General features: G+C 50.8%; 2 protein-coding genes across 3 annotated transcripts; both read left to right on the top strand.

Moving 5' to 3' along the window:
* Positions 1-638: 638 nt before the first annotated feature.
* On the top strand, positions 639-2,025 carry LOC122428641. Its single transcript, XM_043448673.1, has 3 exons — positions 639-742; positions 1,339-1,691; positions 1,820-2,025. Exons 1-3 carry the CDS (start codon positions 639-641, stop codon positions 2,023-2,025), a joined length of 663 nt encoding a protein of 220 aa, XP_043304608.1.
* Positions 1,437-14,116, top strand: CFAP298 (cilia and flagella associated protein 298). Of its 2 annotated transcripts, XM_043448890.1 has the most exons (7): positions 1,437-2,212; positions 5,383-5,550; positions 7,010-7,077; positions 10,328-10,486; positions 11,797-11,928; positions 13,460-13,555; positions 13,805-14,116. In XM_043448890.1, the coding sequence occupies exons 1-7, from the start codon at positions 2,074-2,076 to the stop codon at positions 13,913-13,915; spliced, it is 873 nt and encodes a 290-aa protein (XP_043304825.1). In that variant the 5' UTR covers positions 1,437-2,073; the 3' UTR covers positions 13,916-14,116. The 2 variants fall into 2 exon arrangements, with proteins under 2 accessions (XP_043304825.1, XP_043304827.1); XM_043448892.1 differs by lacking the exons at positions 1,437-2,212; positions 7,010-7,077 and having other exon boundaries at positions 5,473-5,550.
* The last annotated feature ends 3,733 nt before the right edge of the window (positions 14,117-17,849 follow it).

Below are 17,849 nucleotides of genomic sequence, written 5' to 3' on the forward strand. Positions count from 1 at the left end.
TTAAGAAAACAGAGAAAGGAATGCAATGTAAGAATACAAAGGCAAATAGCAGTGCTGACAAAGATTAAAGATGGTGCAAGTGTTCGACCTGTGACCATGTAGTTAATGGGCTTCCATGGTGGCCCAGTGGTAAAGAATCTGCCTGCCAAGTCAAGAGACCCAAGTTCAATCCCTGAGATGGGAAGATCCCTTGGAGAAGGAAATGGCAACCCACTCCAGTGTTCTTTTCTGGAGAATCCCATGGACAGAGGAGGCTGGTGGGGTACAGTCCATGTGGTTATGGACACAACTTAGCGCCTAAACAATAACAACAATGTAAAGTTAGTAAGTACATACTTAGAACTGGATGAGCAATACAAACATGGGTTTTCTGTTTTTTCATTCCTTTTACATTTATTAGAAAATTATACCCTGAGACCCAGTCTGTAATACATGAGTGTTTGGATAAAAATGGTTCTCACTACCTAGAAGGCTATATATAAAGCAAGTTTTAAGCAGGAGTGGCCTGATGGATACTTAGTTGGATTCAAGAGAAAATAGGAGGAGGATCTAACAGCCAGCAGTCAGGAGGTAGATGAACCCAGTAGACCCCTTTATCCCTCTGGGTAAAAGACATTTGCCAGTATGACCAGTACTGCATGTTCCAGGGTCTGGGTGATCCCTGCCCCGACAGGACTAGAGACGAGAGCACATCCATCTCCCCGCTGGGCGCCGTCCCTCTCATCATTCCGGCGGTCTTCACGTGAGGCTCTGGGTTGGCCTGACGCATTCCCAGGCCTACAGTCTCCCACTTTCTTCCCTCTGCCCGGGAACTTCAGGGATACAGATTCAATGCAGGGAGTCAAAGTTTCAGGTATGCGGAATGGCAGGTGCTTGTAAAATCCAAATCAATTCGTATTCGGCAACGGCCCTTCCAAGGAAACAGCCAGGGGTGGGGCCTTGCACTCCTTTGCCAGCCCCTCGGGAGCAAGGACTCAGTGCAAGTGTTACCCATCCCTTTAAGACACTCCTTGACCATCCTATCTAAAAAGTCAATCACCCTGTTTAATTTTTTTACTTTTTAAAGTTTGCCTTATCCGTTTATATTTGCTTTCCTTTTGTCACTTAAAACTGAATATAAGCTCCATGAGGGCGGTGACCCTGGATCTTGCCGCCCTGTTTGAGAATAAACAGCGCCGCCCACGACTGCCTTTAGTAAGAATTTTGCTGGACAGTGAATGACGACAGTTTGTGGAGCGTCGTTCCGCCGTCAGCCGCGCCAGACACACTAGACTTGGGGAGCCGAATCACCCCGCATGGAGAAGTACGGACACGTCCCCCGATTCCTAACACCTGAAGACCAAAGAACCAGCAGCCCACTGTCTCGCGTCAGCTAAGCGTCACGGCCTCTCTCCTCAGCGTTCCGGACCGGAAGCAGCCGGAGGCGTTTCCGGAAGTAGGGACTGAGGAAGGCGGAAAGGCTGGCGAGGCTTGGAGCGGCGGTGGGAACACTGCTGTGGGGGCTCGGCGCCTCTGGGTGCCCGCCACCCCAACCAATTCCCGGTCGAGCAGCCTCCCTGCCCCTCCCCGCCAACTCCCTGGATGGATTCTCGGGACCCCGGCGAGCCGACCGGGCGGCCAGAACTCCCCTCAGCCGGCTGGTCGGTTTGAGGGTTGCTACGGCAACAGCCACTTCCGGGAGTGGGGGCTCGGCTAAGTTGGTTCGGCCGGTGCGGGGGCGGGTCCGGGAGCCTCTCCCGGACTCTGCTCGGCCGCACCTGCTGTCAGGGTAGTGGAGGGAGGCCCGGGTCTCCGCGCACCGTAGCTTCCCCAGCCTCAGGGTCTGCCCTTGAGCCGTGGGCCCCACCCCGCGCCCTCAGACCGCGTTTCTCTGTTGCTCCTGGCAACAGCCACTTCCGGGAGAGGGTGCAGTTTCCCCCTGTCCCCCCGCCCCGTTCCAGCACCGCGAGCGCTCCAACGCAGGGTTCCGGCCTCCCGGCAACCGTTAGTCGGCGATCTTCGCTGTCCGCCGGCGGGGGCGGGTGACCGCGGGCCGCTTGTCCAGGGCCTTCCGGCGGGGCTCTCGCGGCCACCATGGTTCTGCTGCACGTGAAGCGGGGCGACGAGAGCCAGTTCCTGCTGCAGGCGCCGGGGAGCTCGGAGCTGGAGGAGCTCACGGCGCAGGTGGCCCGAGTCTACAACGCACGGCTCAAGGCGCAGCGCCTCTGCTCAGGTGCGGCCCAGCGTCGTGGGGCCTGGGAGGGGAGAGAGAACTGGGCCCGCGGGGACGGGGCGAAGTTGGGCGGAACGCGCCAGGCCTCCTCGGGCCGGCTAGGGGCGACCGAGGGTCAGGCCGGTAAAGACTTTGCGAAGACGCGCAGCTGCCGGGCTTGCGATGGGGACCGCGGATTTCCCCAGAGATGCTTCCAGGAGCGGCTGCACCGCGTGGGAAATCAGTCCTGAATATTCACTGGAAGGACTGATGCTGAAGCTGAAACTCCAATACTTGGGCCACCTGATGCAAAGAACTGACTCATTTGAAAAGATCCTGATGCTGGGAAAGATTGAGGGCAGGAGGAGAAGGGGACGACAGAGGATGAGATGGTTGGATGACATCACCGACTCAGTGGAGATGAGTTTGAGTAAACTCCGGGAGTTGGTGATGAACAGGGGGACCTGGCGTGATGCAGTTCATGGGGTCGCAAAGAGTCGGTCACGACTGAGCGACTTACCTGATTGCAACGCGTGGAGGGGTGCTCGGAGCCGAAGGGGCGGGCCGCTCCAGGGTCTGGGGAGTCGGGATTGGGGCTCTGTGAGCAAAACAAACGGACCTAAGTCCCGAAACCGAGGCGGGGGGAGGGGGGACGGGAGGTGGCACGGGAGAGCCGAGAGCCTGGGCCCCAGAGCAGATTAAGGGACCTCCACAAGTGTGAGAGGTGGGACGATCCCCAGGACGATTTTTAAAGAGTTCTCTTTTGAGACTTTGCAGCTAGAGCAGTCTCTGGGGGAGGGGGGCGGAGGTGGAGGAGCCACCCAGCTTTGGGATGGTTTTCAAGAGAGAGTAAGAGAGCCTCGGCGTTCTTGCCTCCCTCGGTGTTCCCTGCTCTAGGAAGCAGCCTGATCCTCATGTTACAGTGTTTTGGTCAGTGTTCCCTTCTCTAGGAAACAGCCTGATCCTCATGTTAAAACGTTTTGGTCACTGCTCCCCGCCCCACCCCCACCCCCGGAGCGGCGAGGATCAATGCAACTTTTCCTCCGCCGGACGTGTTCCCTGGCCGTGCGGTCTAGCAGTGGTAGTTGCTGAGTCGTGTCCGACTGTTTGCGACTGCGTGGTCTGTCCACGGGATTCTCCAGGCCAAAATACACTGGAGTGGGTGGCCGGTATCTCAGGTGGCTGTTGACCACCGCCAAGACACTGCATTCTTTATTTCAGTTCATTTAAATGTAAATTCTAGCGGTTACGTGCCTGCCAGTGCAGAAGACATAAAAGCCACAGGGTTCAATCCCCGAGTCTGGAAGAGCCCTGGAGGAGGACATGGCAACCCACTTCAGTAATCTTGCCTGGAGAATCCCATGGACAGAGGATGCCTGGCGGGGTGACAGTCCACGGGGTCGCAAAGAGTCGGACACCAAACGACTTAGCACTCACAGCCTCATGAAGCTCCTTACTGTAGCCTTAGGCAACACAGTACTTGACAGTAGGTTAGTCTGGGTGTGATCCACGATGTGATTGTTTCTGTAATTATATCAGGTGATTTTTGTACCATAGAGTCCTCCTTAAGGATCATAATCTGTCTGTTCCTTAAGAACTCATTTATGGGTCATTCGTATAGTTTCTTAGTAAAATTAACAGCAGACCAAGCTCAATTAAGTGTTATTTTAAAATCAAAGCATCTTTGGGGAAAAGGGCCTCAGCTTCTTTTTCTGTGAAATTATCAGTTGAAATGTGGTGCTGATTGTTTAGTCTCATTAGTGAGCAGGAAACCCATTCACTTAATCTGTGCTACCTGCTCAGTCGTGTCTGACTCTCTGCATCCCCGTGGACTGCAGCCCGCCAGTCTCCTCTGCCTGTGGAATTTTCCAGGCAAGAATACTGGAGTGGGTGCCATTTCTTCCAGGGGACCTTCCCAACCCAGGGATCCAACCTGCATCTGGCAGGCGGATTCTTTTCCTAGTAGCTCGGATGGCAAAGCATCTGTCTGCAATGCAGGAGACCTGGGTTCAGTCCCTGGGTCGGGAAGATCCCCTGGAAAAGGAAATGGCTACCCACTCCAGTATCCTTGCCTGAAGAATCCCATGGACAGAGCAGCCTGGCCCTGCGGTCCCTGGGGTCACCCAGAGTCTGACATGACTAGTGCACAGCACCACCTGTCTATAGCCTGCTTCAGGCAGGCTATGCCCAAAGTCCAGGGCAAATGAGGCCCGCTCCTTGTCCCCCCTCCCCTCGCCCCAGATACTTACAGTCGGGTTGGGAGAGAGAGACAAGAAGTATCCCATAAATAGCCCATTAAGTTCGACCATTTGTCCCATCAGTTCAGTTCAGTCACTCAGTTGTGTCTGACTCTTTGTGACCCAATGGACTGCAGCACACCAGGCTTCCCTGTCGATCACCAGCTCCCAGAGCTTGCTCAAACTCATGTCCATCGAGTTGGTGATTTGTTCTGTAGTGTTTGTTCCACAGTACTGTGTTATTACAGGCTACCTGATGTCTTCTCAAAGTGCTATGGAGACCCCACATACCTCTTTCATGTGAAAGAAGGGAGAGAGAGAAGGAAGGAGAAGAAAGGCAATTTTGCAAGGTTAAAATGTGGATTCATTCTGGGGTGAATGCATATGGAATAGGAAAAATAGAAAGCATGCATCTGAATAGTGAACATACTACTAGAAAATCAAGGTCTTTTCCTATCTCTGCCACCATGGAAGGGCTGCAGTAGTAGCAGTGTGACCCGAGCAAGCCTCAGGTGATTCCGCTGCAAATTGGAGAAGATGGGGATGTTGATAACTGTCTGGCCTACCTCACAAGGAGAAATTGAGATAATCTATGTGAATGCACTTGCAAAACCATAACGCCCTATGTGGGTATGTATTCAGCCTGTCAGTGAATTTGAATTTATGCCTCCTGAGTGCCAGGAGGTATAACATAGCATAGAGGATTGGAGCACAGAAACTGCAGCCTGTGACCAGTGGGTGAGCCCCCAGACTCTGCTTCTGTTGATCTAGGATGAATCAGTGAGCATTTGTCAGAGGTCAAGGACAGGTATGCCATAGCAAGTGGCATCTAAGTGTCTGTTAAATAAAATAGCCAACGGTCCCCTGACCTCTAGGAAGCTTCCATTCCAGTGAAGTGTAGGTGTTATAATAATGACTGTGATGCATATTGTCTAATTTCCTCTTGTTTTTAAGAAATGGAAGAATTAGCAGAACATGGCGTATTTCTGCCTCCTAATATGCAAGGACTGACTGATGAACAGATTGAAGAATTGAAATTAAAGGATGAATGGGGTGAAAAGTGTATCCCTAGTGGAGGCTCAGTATTTAAAAAAGATGATGTTGGACGGCGGAATGGACAAGGTAATCCAGCATTTTTCTTCTCTGCAAATGCCTGAATGTAATCATCAGTGTGAAAACAGTTCTTCAGGTTAAAAACTGACTGCAGTGTTTCTATTCAAACTTATAAAATACTGCACCATGTAACTCCTTGTTGTTGTTTAGTTGCTAAGTTAGGTCGAACTGTTTTGCAACCCCATGGACCGTAGCCCGCCAGGCTCCTCTGTCCATGGGATTTCCCAGGCAAAAATACTGGAGTGGGTTGCCATTTCCTTCTCCAGGGGCTCTTCCTGACCCAGGGACTGAACCCTGAGTTTCCTACTTTGCAGGCAGATTCAGATTCCTTAGCATCTGAGTCATCAGGGAAGCTCTATTAACTACTTGTAGCAAAATGCTAAGCCAGGATGAATTAGATGGAAAAGAAGGCATCTGTCTTCTTGCTCTTACTAAGTTTCAAGCTAGCTTTTAAATGTAGTAGATGAACCATAAGAAATTACCAACTTTATTGGCAACAAGTGATTGAAAATTGGCATTTTCATCTCATTCAATGGAATAGTCTGAGGGGATAATCGATGAAAATGTATCGCAGGGTATGTTTTGTTACAGTTTGTACATCAGGGTTTATTTAGCGATTCTATGTAGAAAGAGGAAATGAATGTCAACCCAGCGGTCTCCACTTGAATTGACGACAGGCCTCTCTTGTACAGAGCTGTGTAGGACAGGCAGGTCACTGAGGAAACTGCTCTCCTTTCAGTACATGGTTGTTTGTGTGGGATTGCAGGGGAAAGGGGATGATAACCTATTTTGATACCATACCCCTTTTAACCTGCATAAAGAGCTCCCTCTAAAAGATTATAATTGATCAGTTAACAAACACTTAAGTACTTATTATACCCTTAAAACACTCTTAGGAGCAAAGGAAAGAAAGTGTCCCTATAAAGCCTTTGCATGCTCAGAAAAAAAAAAAAAAAATATATATATATATATATTGAAGATAATAGGAATTTCTATTAATGGTATTTATTTTGAACTTTAACCTAGAAAATAATAATAGTTGGTTGTCTTCCACATCTTTTCATACCTAAATCCATTCTCAATTTTGAGAGATTTTTTTTTTGCTTTTCGGGTGAAATTGCATCAAAGAAAGAAATCATGGTACTTGTAAAAACAGTTAACAGAATATTACCGGTTCATTATTCATCTTTAAATCAAGATTCTCTTAATCACTCTGTTTTAGTAGTTTTTAGTATTTTCAGTATTTTCAATGGCTAAGTACCACCATAACTCATTAAGAATATCAAATTTGAGAGATTTAACTAACTTCTGACAGCCAGCTTTCCTGTGTCCCTTGCCTGGATTCCATTCTTGTACCTTCTCTCAGCTCACTTCCTCCCTGACTCAGACAGAAGGGGTTAGGATGTTTAAGAAGAGTCCTAAAGATGACTGTTTCTCTCTTGCTTTTCTCCTTTTTTTATTTCTTTAGCTCCAAATGAAAAAATGAAGCAAGTTATAAAGAAGACTATAGAAGAAGCCAAAGCAATAATATCTAAGGTTAGCTTTTTAAATGATGTTCTAAAGCTTGTCTTTTGAAATACAAACTCCAGTTAACGGCTTCCAGAGTTATCTACCAGCCAGCTTTTTTTCATTCTTTCTTTTTCTCTCTCTTTCTGTCTCTCTCTCCTCCTCTCCCATCACACCCCGCCTCCCTTCCAGAGACAAAGGAGACAAGCATGTTTAGAGCGGGCCTTAGCTTTTTTTCCCTTTCCCTTAGTTGTGACAGTTGTCCTCAATCCTCTCAGTGCCTTCAAGTCAAACAAAAACAGTTATTGGCTTGTGTCAATGTGGCTCAAATATGAATTGGTGCTTATATTTTGCTTCCTTATCCCTTTTTTTTTTAAGTTGAGCTATAGTTGATTTACAGTGTTGGGTTACTTTCAGGCCACGTAGTGATTCAGTTGTGGTTTTTTTCATCTGATTATAAGTTATTACAGGATATTGACTATAAGTCCCCGTGCTAGTCAGTAAATCCTTGCTGCTTATCTCTTTTACGCATCATAGTTTGTGTCTGTTAAGAACTAAAGAAAGACGAGTAGGGCAGATGCGAACCTTGTAGCCACTCACTGAACCTGCGGAATCTGACTGACACAACGCGTGTGTATTTTGAGTTAGCTCTTTGTAATCATCTGAATTGGAGAAGGAAATGGCAACCCTCTCCAGTAGTACTTACACACAAAATGTTTCATTGAAGGGGAAACAGAAGTCAGACTGCTGACAGACATAGGCTGTGAGTCTGGAGGAAAGTAATTTAAGGATTTTTCAGGAATTGAATGTTTTTATCGGTGGCTTTTATTTACATGTTCCTGATGTTTGTTGCCCCCACCTTCCCTCCACCATGGTCTTCCTGGATAACTGCTGCTTCTCCTGTTCCTCCCAGTGCTCTGGGTATCACTGTGATTCCTAAGCCAGCGAATCCTTTAAATGCTTCAGGGGAGCCTGCTCTTCTGCTTGTCAATATAGGAAAGGCGTTGGGAAGGCTTTGGTTCGACCCAGGGTTTGCAAAATGCGTTTGGCTGCAGAGACTATTTTTTTTAAAGGATGAAAGTGAAAGTCGCTCAGTCGAGTCCAACTCTCTGTGACCCTATGGACTGTAGCCCACCAGGCTCCTCCGTCCATGGGATTTTCCAGGCAAGAATGCTTGAGTGGACTGCCATTTCTTTCTCCAGGGGATCTTTCCAACCCAGGGATCGAACCTGGGTCTCCCGCATTGCAGGCAGATGCTTTACCGTCTGAGCCGCCAGGGAAACCCAGAAGGGTAGATAATAACTAGTAACTTGTAGTCAAGTTGGCCCCTCCCAGAACAGGTTAGGAGGGCAGTGTCCTGGGCCCTGTTCCGCCCGCTCCAGTCCCCACGCCTCCTCTGTGGAAATCCTTCCTATTCGTTTGTGTCACTTTTTCCCTTTGTGTATTTTTATGTTGTCATTTCATAGCTTAGAGACAGCTTTCATAGGGCTTCCAGTCGCTTTTCTGCAGCAGTTTGCCCAAAGTGGTGGAGCTCGCACGGGCCAGGGCTCGAGTCCCACCCAGGGCCCTTCCCGCTGCCCCCACATGTAGCCGGCCTGGCTCCCACCTCCCCAGACCTGCCACATGGGGGCCGCTAACCCCGTGGGTCAGAACACGCGGCAGGCAGGTGGGCACTCAGATCCCAGCAGCCCCACCGTCCAGCCCCTGGGACCCGGGCCTCCGCCTCTATCGCTCAAGTTCCTCCAGGAGAGTGTGGAAGGTGGTGGGGCATCCAAACTGGGGCCCCTTGGGGGTGGACAGCGACATCTGTGCACCCTCTGCCGAGGGCAGGAGCCCAGGATTGTGGGGAATCTGTCGTCCTGAGGCCACACCTTGAGTTTATCTGTCCACCCCCGTGGTGCCTGGTCAGGACCACTGCCCTTGGTATCAGTGGAGCTTTTGTAGAAAGTGACCCCCTGGCGCCCCTGTCTGGGCATATTGGGGGGGTGGTGTCCTCTGGGCGGGACAACTGCCCTCAGGTGACCCCAGGTCTAGTGGACTGTCACACTGTCTGTGGGCGCGGGCCCCTCCCAGGGAGGCCTAGCACATGTGATGGGGATTTCTGACTTGGAAACAATTTCATAAGCCGCCCTGGGGGTAGGTAAGGCAAGAGAGGCCCCCAGAGCCTCAGGTCCGATCCTCCCGGGTTTCTGAGAACCTGGCCCCTGTTTTCTTACCCCCCACAGACATGGCCACCTTGGGGCCCCCAGTGGCCCCCGAGCTGCACATCCAGAAGCCTTTCCCATCTGACCCCTGAATCACATCTGACTTTGCACCACGTCTGTGGGCCTCACCACGTCCGTGGGCCTCTGTCCTGGCTGCCTCGCAGCTTCAGGTCGCTGTTTTCTCTTCCTCTTGCTGCTTAAACCCAGTGTCTCGCCACGTGTGTTAACCTCAGCTCTCTTCCCTTCTCTTTCTATTCTTTCTTCCTTGGCATTTTATCTTCTCTGCCAAATACCAGCTTCCACTCTCTGCAGATAACTCCCCAACCTCTGTCCTCTACCCCAGAACCCTTCTTTACTTGCACCCTGGGTTTCTTTCATCTGGGAGTCCAGCCAGCACGTCAGACTCATTGATTCCTCTGCCGGGTGTCCTGTACCCGGGAGCTGGGCCTTCCTGCAGACTTTTCATTTCTACTAACACAGCCGCCGGTGTATCAGGGTCCACTTTGTCACTGCCTCTCTCTCACCTGAATGCCTTGTCTGGTACCCTACCACCTGCGTCTGCAATGCCTCCTCAATCCCAACTGCTCCCCTCGTTTCCACAGTTACCACTTTATTTACAGTCCCCCTGAGAGTCTTTGTGCAGACGTCAGCTGGGGGGCCTGCAGTTCAGTTCAGCTCCAATGCTGACTCTCCAGCACTCGCGCAGACCCCATGAGCTAAAGCGTGAGGTCCTTGACCAGACTTCCCTGGCGGTCCAGTGGTTAAGAGTCTGCGCTTCCACTGCAGGGGCTGTGGGTTCGATCCCTGGTCAGGGAGCTAAGATCCTGGGATTCTTGCTCTCGGAGTGTTCTCCACGCTTCACCCCCTCAATGCCACTCATATTCTGCATTATCGCCGAGGCTGTGGCGGCCGTGGCTGAGCCCCGCAAGTAGATCAGAGTCACTTCGGTAGCAGCTCTGTTTGATTCTGTCTGCTGCTCCGGCAGGAGCTGGTGTGGGTCTTGTACAAGAACCTGATTGACATCTGTTGAGTTGATTGGCCGCATCATAGATAACAGTACCCGTGACCACTTTCAGAAACAAGTGGAAGCCAATGTCTGCGTGACCATGGAGATGGTGAATGACGCCTTGGACCAGCTTCGAGGTGCCGTGATGATAGTTTATCCCATGGGGTTGCCACCATACGATCCCATCCGGATGGAATTTGAAAATAAAGAAGATTTGTCGGGGACTCAGGTATGTGGGTGGCTCTTGGGGTCTCTGTTCATGTAAGTTCATGCCTACCCCCGCCCCAGGGCAGAAGCTGCTCATATTTGACCTCATACTTGTCCTAATGTAGTTTTTGCTTCATGCACAGCTTTCCATCTTGCTAGGCTTGTGTTCAGAGCAGAGTTGTGAATTCAGGGGAGGGACCCCAGAGGTCTGCTCTTGGTTGAGGGCTTGGCGCACACACGGAGGGGCAGCAGAGGAGGGAGGAACTGGAAACTTTTCCCATGTTCTTGGGGAAATGGGAAGTACTGGGAAGGCAGGAACCTCATTTGTGCCTGCTTCTGCCAAATGTCTTGGTCCCATTGATGGAATTTTGTGTTCTAGCCTTCCCTCTTGCTCCTGAATATTTTCCTAGCTTTATGTTCCACTTTCCTTTGTTTTTCTCATTTATTCCTTACCCTGTGGGACAGTATCTTCCTCTGAGCCATCTTAAATAGGTAGAATATGCAGAAGCAAACTAACAGCCCCATTATACCTACATAGATCTTCCTCAACTTAAGATGGGTTATGTCCCAACAAGCCTAACATAAGTTGAAAATATTATATTAATACATTGAAAATGCATTTAGTGTCCTCAATATCATAGCTTAGTCTCTCCTGCATGAAATGTGCTCCAGAATACTTACATTAGCCAATAGTTAGAAAAAAATCACCCAACACGGTGCCTATTTTATAATGTGATTGATTGAATACTGTACTGAAAGTGAAAAACAGAACTGTTGTCTGGTACAGAATGATTGTCAGTGTATCGGTTGATTACTCTGGTGATCATAAGCTCACCACCACAGCCCAGCATCCCAAGAAAATATCACACTCTATCACTAGGCCGAGAAGAGATGAAAATTCAAAATTTGAAGTATGGTTTCTACTGAATGTGTGGTCAGTAGAATGTGTGGTCACTTTCACACCATCATGTGGTCAGTAAGTCACAGATGAAGTTGTCTTGAGTCAGGGACTTTTGTATTTAAACACCCAGCAGTATCCCCGTTTTCTTCCTGGGCCGTAGTCTCAGAGGGACCTTACATCATGGATGGATGAGGGTGCCACTGAGATAGGATACCCCATTTCCCAGGGCAGGAAGTTACCCGAGTCAGGGCGCGAGTGGAGACTGACAGGGAAGGTGCCCAGGTGAGCTAGGGCGGTGAGTGGGCAGGGGAGCCGGTGCTCCCCAGGGGGCGGGAGGGCAGGGCACTGGAAGCCGGTCCCTCGCCGGGAGGGGCACAGACCAGGCCAATGCCCCGGAAACCTTAAAGCCCATTCTCAACTGTGGCCCCCAGGCAGGGCTCAACGTCATCAAAGAATCAGAGGCACAGCTGTGGTGGGCAGCCAAGGAGCTGAGACGTACAAAGAAGCTTTCCGACTACGTGGGGAAGAATGAGAAAACCAAAATCATCGTCAAGATCCAGCAGGTAAGCGCTTTGACTTCAGTGTGTGACTGCTGTTGTTTTTTAACTTACTTCCACACTGATAAAAACTTACAGTAACTGAAAGATTTAAAACTCCCGATGCAGGCCCTCTGATCCTGTGTGGTCCCAGCTTAAAACTGTCCTCTTTGTGGAGCAACGAAAGCTGGAAGGAAAGGGGGATCAGTTGACAGCATCTGGAGTTTGTTTGGGGTTTTTCAGTTTAAAGAAATGTCTTCGTGGCTGCACAAGGCCTTTCTCCTTGTGAGCAGTGAGCTCACTGTGAGGTCTCCTTGTGAGGGGTGAGCAGGCCCTCCTCTCCGTGCGGCGCGGGCCTCTCGTTGCAGAGCGGGGCTCCGGCGCCCAGGCTGGCGTCTGCAGTGCCTGGGCTCAGCCACTCCTCAGTGTGTGGACTCTTCCGAGACGGCCTCGACCCATGCCCCCTGCCCTGGCAGGCGGGTTCTTAACCCTTGGACGACCAGGGAAGTCCTGGTGTCCTTTTAATTAGGCGGGAAAGGAGAGTGTACCAAGTTGATTTCAGCTTTAAAAATAGGGCTTACAAGTAACCCAGATTGTTTCTTGAGATGAAAAATACAGCCCCGAGCACTGATCTCTAGTTTTTCAAAGTGCTGCTGGTCTGTGAATGAGGCGGAGGGCTGGAGACCTGCACAGACCTGGTGTAGAGCTGTGTGCCTGCAGGCTGCTGTGTTCCGTGCTCTCTCCTAAGCCATTTCTCTAAAGTTTGGGGGAGCCAGGGTGGCCTCCACGATTATCACTACCCCTTCCCCCTAGACCTGCAGTGGCTGCTTGGGAACAGCTGTCACCAGCACACACCCCCAGCCTGCACCGTGACGGCCCAGAGCAAGAGTGAGGCTCCCTTGACGATTCACTCTGCATGATGAGAGATGCATGACCTGTTTCATTTCAGTTCAGTTCAGTTGCACAGTCGTGTCCGACTCTTTGCGACCCCATGGGCTGCAGCACACCAAGCCTCCCTGTCCATCACCAACTCCCGGAGCTTGCTCAAACTCATGTCCATCGAGTCCATGATGCCATCCAACCATCTCATCCTCTGTCATCCCCTTCTCCTCCTGCCTTCAATCTTTCCTAGCATCAGGGTCTCTCCCAGTGAGTGAGCTCTTCACATCAGGTGGCCAAAGTATTGGAGTTTCAGCTTCAACATGACCTGTTTAGCCGTCCACAAAGTACAGTTTGGGCTTTGGGCTTCCCAGGTGGCACAGTGGTGAATAATCTGCCTACCAGTGCAGGAGACCCAAGAGACAGAGGATTCCATCCCTGGGTTGAGAAGATCCCTGGAGTAGGAAATGGCAACCCGCTCCAGTATTCTTGCTTGGAGAGAGTCCCATTGACAGAAGAGCCTGATGGGCTACAGTTCACGGGGTCACAACGAGTTGGACCCAGTTGAGCACAAAACAACCACCACAGCACAAAGGCAGCTGTGAGACAGGAGCTGCGCCCTCCTGGGTCACCCGCGGAAGGCCTTCACCCACAGTGCGCTGTCCCCTCGTCTTTGCAGAGGGGCCAGGGAGCCCCAGCCCGAGAGCCCATCATCAGCAGCGAGGAGCAGAAGCAGCTGATGCTCTACTACCACAGAAGACAGGAGGAGCTCAAGGTACCGCGGGACTGGTGGGCACGGGGGTGCCTGGGGGCCCTGCTTACCCGGGCCTTGGGGCAGCTGGGGCCTGGGTCCTGCAGGACGCGGCAGGGCACCTTCTGAGCTGCGGCCTCACCAGGGCTGAGCCTGGTGCCCCTGCACTGGAGTCTGGAGCTGTCCCGCTTCTCTGGGGAGGCGGGGAGCGGGGAGGTTGGTCACGGATTCTGTCCTGGAATGCCCTCCTGAGTGAAACCCATGTGTTTCCAGAAACTGGAAGAAGATGATGATGACTCCTGTTTAAATTCTCCATGGGCAGATAACACTGCTTTGAAAAGACATTTTCATGGAGTAAAAGACATAAAGTGGAGACCCAGATGAAGTTTGTCCATTGGCGAAGCTTTCCAAAATATTAGTTCACCTTTCTTTAGGCAAAATAATAATAACCATAGCTTGAAACAAGACAGCCACCACCCTTTGTGAACATTGTTGAAATCCCTAGTTTTCCTTTCAGTTTGAATTTTTAAAAGAAAAGTGAGTTATTCAAGGTTTTGGAACATAATAAACACATTCTCAAAAGAATCTGGCTAAACTATTTTTATAATCTGTCTACTATTTGAGGCTTTTCTTTGGCAAGATACTGAGGGTATAGTTTCATTTTTCCTCCCTGATTGCTTGATTTTCCATTCTCATGACACTGCAGGATGTTGAAGGTACCTTTTCCTCCACAGCGAGTCAGGGGTCCGCTGTGATACCTGGCCGTCAGTGGCCACTAGAGGCCGCCCGATGCTGAGTCTTGTTTCAGAGACAGCCATGATCGGCCAGAGGGTCTAACACAGCCTGGCGTCTCCCAGCTTCAAAGGTGAAGTTCTGCCCCTGGACGATAACCTGGCTGGCCTTGTCTTCCAGATGTGAAGGCCGCACCTGGGAGGGAAGTTGGATGGCCAGAGCAGGCAGGCCTTGAAACGGGACAGATCCCTGTGTCGTTTCTGGGCTCTTCCCGAAACCGAACGCAGACCCTGGTGATGGACGGTTGTCCCCGTGGGCTCAGCCTGCAGCTCCCTGCGTGCTGAGTTTGGCACCGAGACTGCCAGAGGCCAGCCGTGTTGGCTCCGTGGCCATGTGGCTCATTTGTCGTCCCGCCTGGCTTTCTGGTTCACCTTTTTGAGTTTTAAATTCTCCCACCTCATCTCTGCAAGTGCCGATTTTTCGGCAGCTCAAGGACATCTCTCAGACTGTGCAGGCAGAGGCAGCCCACGCGTCTGGTCCTACTTCGTTTGGCCCATAGAGGACTCTTCTCCCAGCGGGAGGAAAGGCATCGTGCTCACTCCGAGGAAGAGCGAAGTGACACGGATGCTCCCTGCCCTGGTCTCCCTTGTGCCCACTGCTGTGCTGGAGCCCAGGGCGGGAGCTGGGACCCTCGGTTCCCAGGCCCCATGCCGTAGTGGCAGGCGGGGTCTGGCCGGGTCTGCCCCTGCCCTTCTCCACACGCCAGCGAGGCTCGCTCAGACTCTCGTGGGTTGCCATTTCCTTTTCCCAGGGCTGACTACTTACTCAAATTTCTACTGTTCTCGAAACCGCATCTTCTAAAGTGGCTTGTAACTTGGCTGTTTGCCTTGACTGTATCTTACTCTTGATTGTCAAATTTTGTAAAATCAAGTTTGCATTGGTTTTCTTGTTGACCTCCATTCTTTTAATTTTTATTGAAGTATGGTTGACTTAACAATGTTAGTTTCAGGCATAACGTTCATTATGATCTTAAATGTCTCCATGGTGAGCTTGTGTCCTTGGATGATATAAAGTTTGCAGTAAGATCCTGTGACTTCACTTGAGGAGCACCCGCTCTTGTCAATGTCTAGTTGATGTGCAGGGGTGACAGCAACATTCGACTTGCAAATAAAAGTTAAGCCACACGATCACAGTAGCTCTTCTTAAGAATCACTGTTTCCACGTCACTGTGAATTCTGGGCTTCCCTGGTGGCCCCGTGGTAAAGAATCCGCCGCCAGTGCAGGAGACGCAGGTTCAGCCCTGACCCGGGAGGGCCCCGCGTGCTGCAGAACCACTAGGCGTGTGGGCCACAGCCGTTGAGCCTGTCGCTCTAGAGCCTGGGAGCTGCATCTGTTGGGCTCACGTGCCGCAGGAGCTGGAGGCCACGCTCCCTGGAGCCCGTGCTCTGTGGCGGGAGGAGGAGAAGCCCGCGAACCTCAACTAGAGAAAAGCCAGAGCAGCTGTGAAGACCCAGCACAGCCATAAATAAATAGAACTTAAAAAAAAATTCTTGAGTCCATGGGATTTAAATGCTTTCTGTGGCCATGATGGTTACTCTGTTGCTTCACATAATCACCAGAAGTTGTTAACCAAAGGGCCACTGGCTTCTGAGTATAGAGATCACTACATTGCTAACATCACACCATATGCCTTTTATTGGATACTGACATGAAATGAACAAGGACCTCTCCGCCTCATAACCCCCTGAGTTCTATCCGTCCTGAAATGTGGAAGTGGAAGTCTCTCATTTGTGTCTGACTCTTTGCGACCCCATGGACTATACAGTCCCTGGAATTCTCCAGGCCAGAATCCTGGAGTGGGTAGCATTCACCCGTCCAGAGGATCTTCCCAACCCAGGTGTCAAACCTGGGTCTCCCGCGTTGCAGGCGGGATTCTTTACCAGCTGAGCCACAAGGGAAGCCCAAGAATACTGGAGTGGGTAGCCTGTCCCTTCTCCAGGGGATCTTCCCAACCCAGGAATCAAACTGGGGTCTCCTGCATTGCAGGTGGATTCATTACCAGCTGAGCTACCAGGAAAGCCCCTCCGCCCGCCCCCACCGCCACACGCCCTGAGGTCTGTCCGTCCTAAAGTAGTTGCCCCTTAAAAGTACTGCAGCCACCCCCTCATGGCTGGCTGTCTATAAGGAAATGAGGTGGGCCGTCCCGGCTCGCTCTGGGCTTCCAAAGGTTGATTCCCTTCATGTCAACCCCTGAGAAAGGTGCTGGTGACCTCAGATGGGTCATCTTTGGTCACGTCACTAGTAAGGGTAGAGGGCTTTCCTGATAGCTCAGGGATAGGCTACCCACTCCAGTATTCTGCCCTGGAGAATTCCATGGACTGTATACTTCATGAGGTCACAAAGAGCCGGACATGACTGAGCGACTTTCACTTCAGGGGTAGAGAGTCAAGCGCCACACCCAGGGCTTCCCAAGAAATCAACTTAGGGGAAGTCATCTTGCCAAACAGCAGGCTATAAATCAGCTTAAGCTTTAGGGCTTGATGTGACCTTTTTTTTTTTTTTTTTTAACCCCATACATCTGTGGACCAATATCCAGGAAACGCAGTGTCTGCAGTCAGTGGGGGGCCAGGCTGGGTCTGTGATCTCGTGCTATATAACGTGTCTTCTCACGCGGTTGTTTCAAGGAGACCAGGAATGCTCATAATAAAATTTGACACCACCCCATGCCCCTTCAGCTGGCAAACTGAGACCCCAGGCAGTATTTCTGTTGCAGAATTACCTTGTTCCTTGCCAACCGCTCTGTGAAGGAAGTGCCATCAAGCTTGGAATCAGCTGCCACAGTCTTAGGGCACACCGTTTTGTTGTTGGGCAGTCGCTAAATCATGCGTAACTCTTTGCAACCCCATGGACTATGGCACGCCAGGCTTCCCTGTCCTCCACTATCTCCTGGAGTTTGCTCAAACTCATGTCCATCGAGTCGGTGATGCCATCCAGCCATCTCACCCTCTGTCGTCTCTTCTCCTCCCGCCTTCAATCTTTCCCAGCATCAGGGTCTTTTCAAATGAGTCAGTTCTTCGCATCAGGTGGCCAAAGTATTGGAGTTTCAGCTGCAACATCAGTCCTTTCAATAAACACCCAGGACTGATCTCCTTTAGGATGGACTGATTGGATCTCCTGTCAGTCCAAGGGACTCTCAGGAGTCTTCTCCAACACCACAGTTCAAAGCATCAATTCTTCAGTGCTCAACTTTATGTTCCAACTCTCATATCCATACATGACTACTGGAATAGTCTATGTATACCTAGATGCTAAATAATGTGCTAGTGAACTTCAGGAAGGAAAGATCCACAGAACACACATCTGTGAAGGGCCCCAAACAGGGGTGCCTTCTCCAGAACAGGCAGATGGCAGCCATCGATTATTTTAGTGTCTGAGGCCAACAGTGATGGGACCACGGGTCCTAAGTCTGCTTTAGTTCACCAACCACTGAAAAGGGGGAGAGAGAATTGAACCCATCTTTTTTTTTTTTTTTGGCCATGAGGCATGCAAGGTCTTATTCCCCAACCAAGGATTGAACCCACACCCC

Source organism: Cervus canadensis, chromosome 27, assembly GCF_019320065.1.
Source record: "Cervus canadensis isolate Bull #8, Minnesota chromosome 27, ASM1932006v1, whole genome shotgun sequence".
In the NCBI taxonomy this organism is placed as follows: Eukaryota; Metazoa; Chordata; class Mammalia; order Artiodactyla; family Cervidae; genus Cervus; species Cervus canadensis.

Coding starts and splice junctions, on each gene's coding strand:
- CFAP298 (XM_043448890.1), top strand. CDS start 2,074: ATGGTTCTGCTGCACGTGAAGCGGGGCGACGAGAGCCAGTTCCTGCTG. Junction 10,487..11,796: donor AAGATTTGTCGGGGACTCAG/GTATGTGGGTGG, acceptor TGTGGCCCCCAG/GCAGGGCTCAACGTCATCAA. Junction 11,929..13,459: donor TCATCGTCAAGATCCAGCAG/GTAAGCGCTTTG, acceptor TCGTCTTTGCAG/AGGGGCCAGGGAGCCCCAGC.
- LOC122428641 (XM_043448673.1), top strand. CDS start 639: ATGTTCCAGGGTCTGGGTGATCCCTGCCCCGACAGGACTAGAGACGAG. Junction 743..1,338: donor ATCATTCCGGCGGTCTTCAC/GTGAGGCTCTGG, acceptor TAACACCTGAAG/ACCAAAGAACCAGCAGCCCA. Junction 1,692..1,819: donor CTTCCGGGAGTGGGGGCTCG/GCTAAGTTGGTT, acceptor CCCCAGCCTCAG/GGTCTGCCCTTGAGCCGTGG.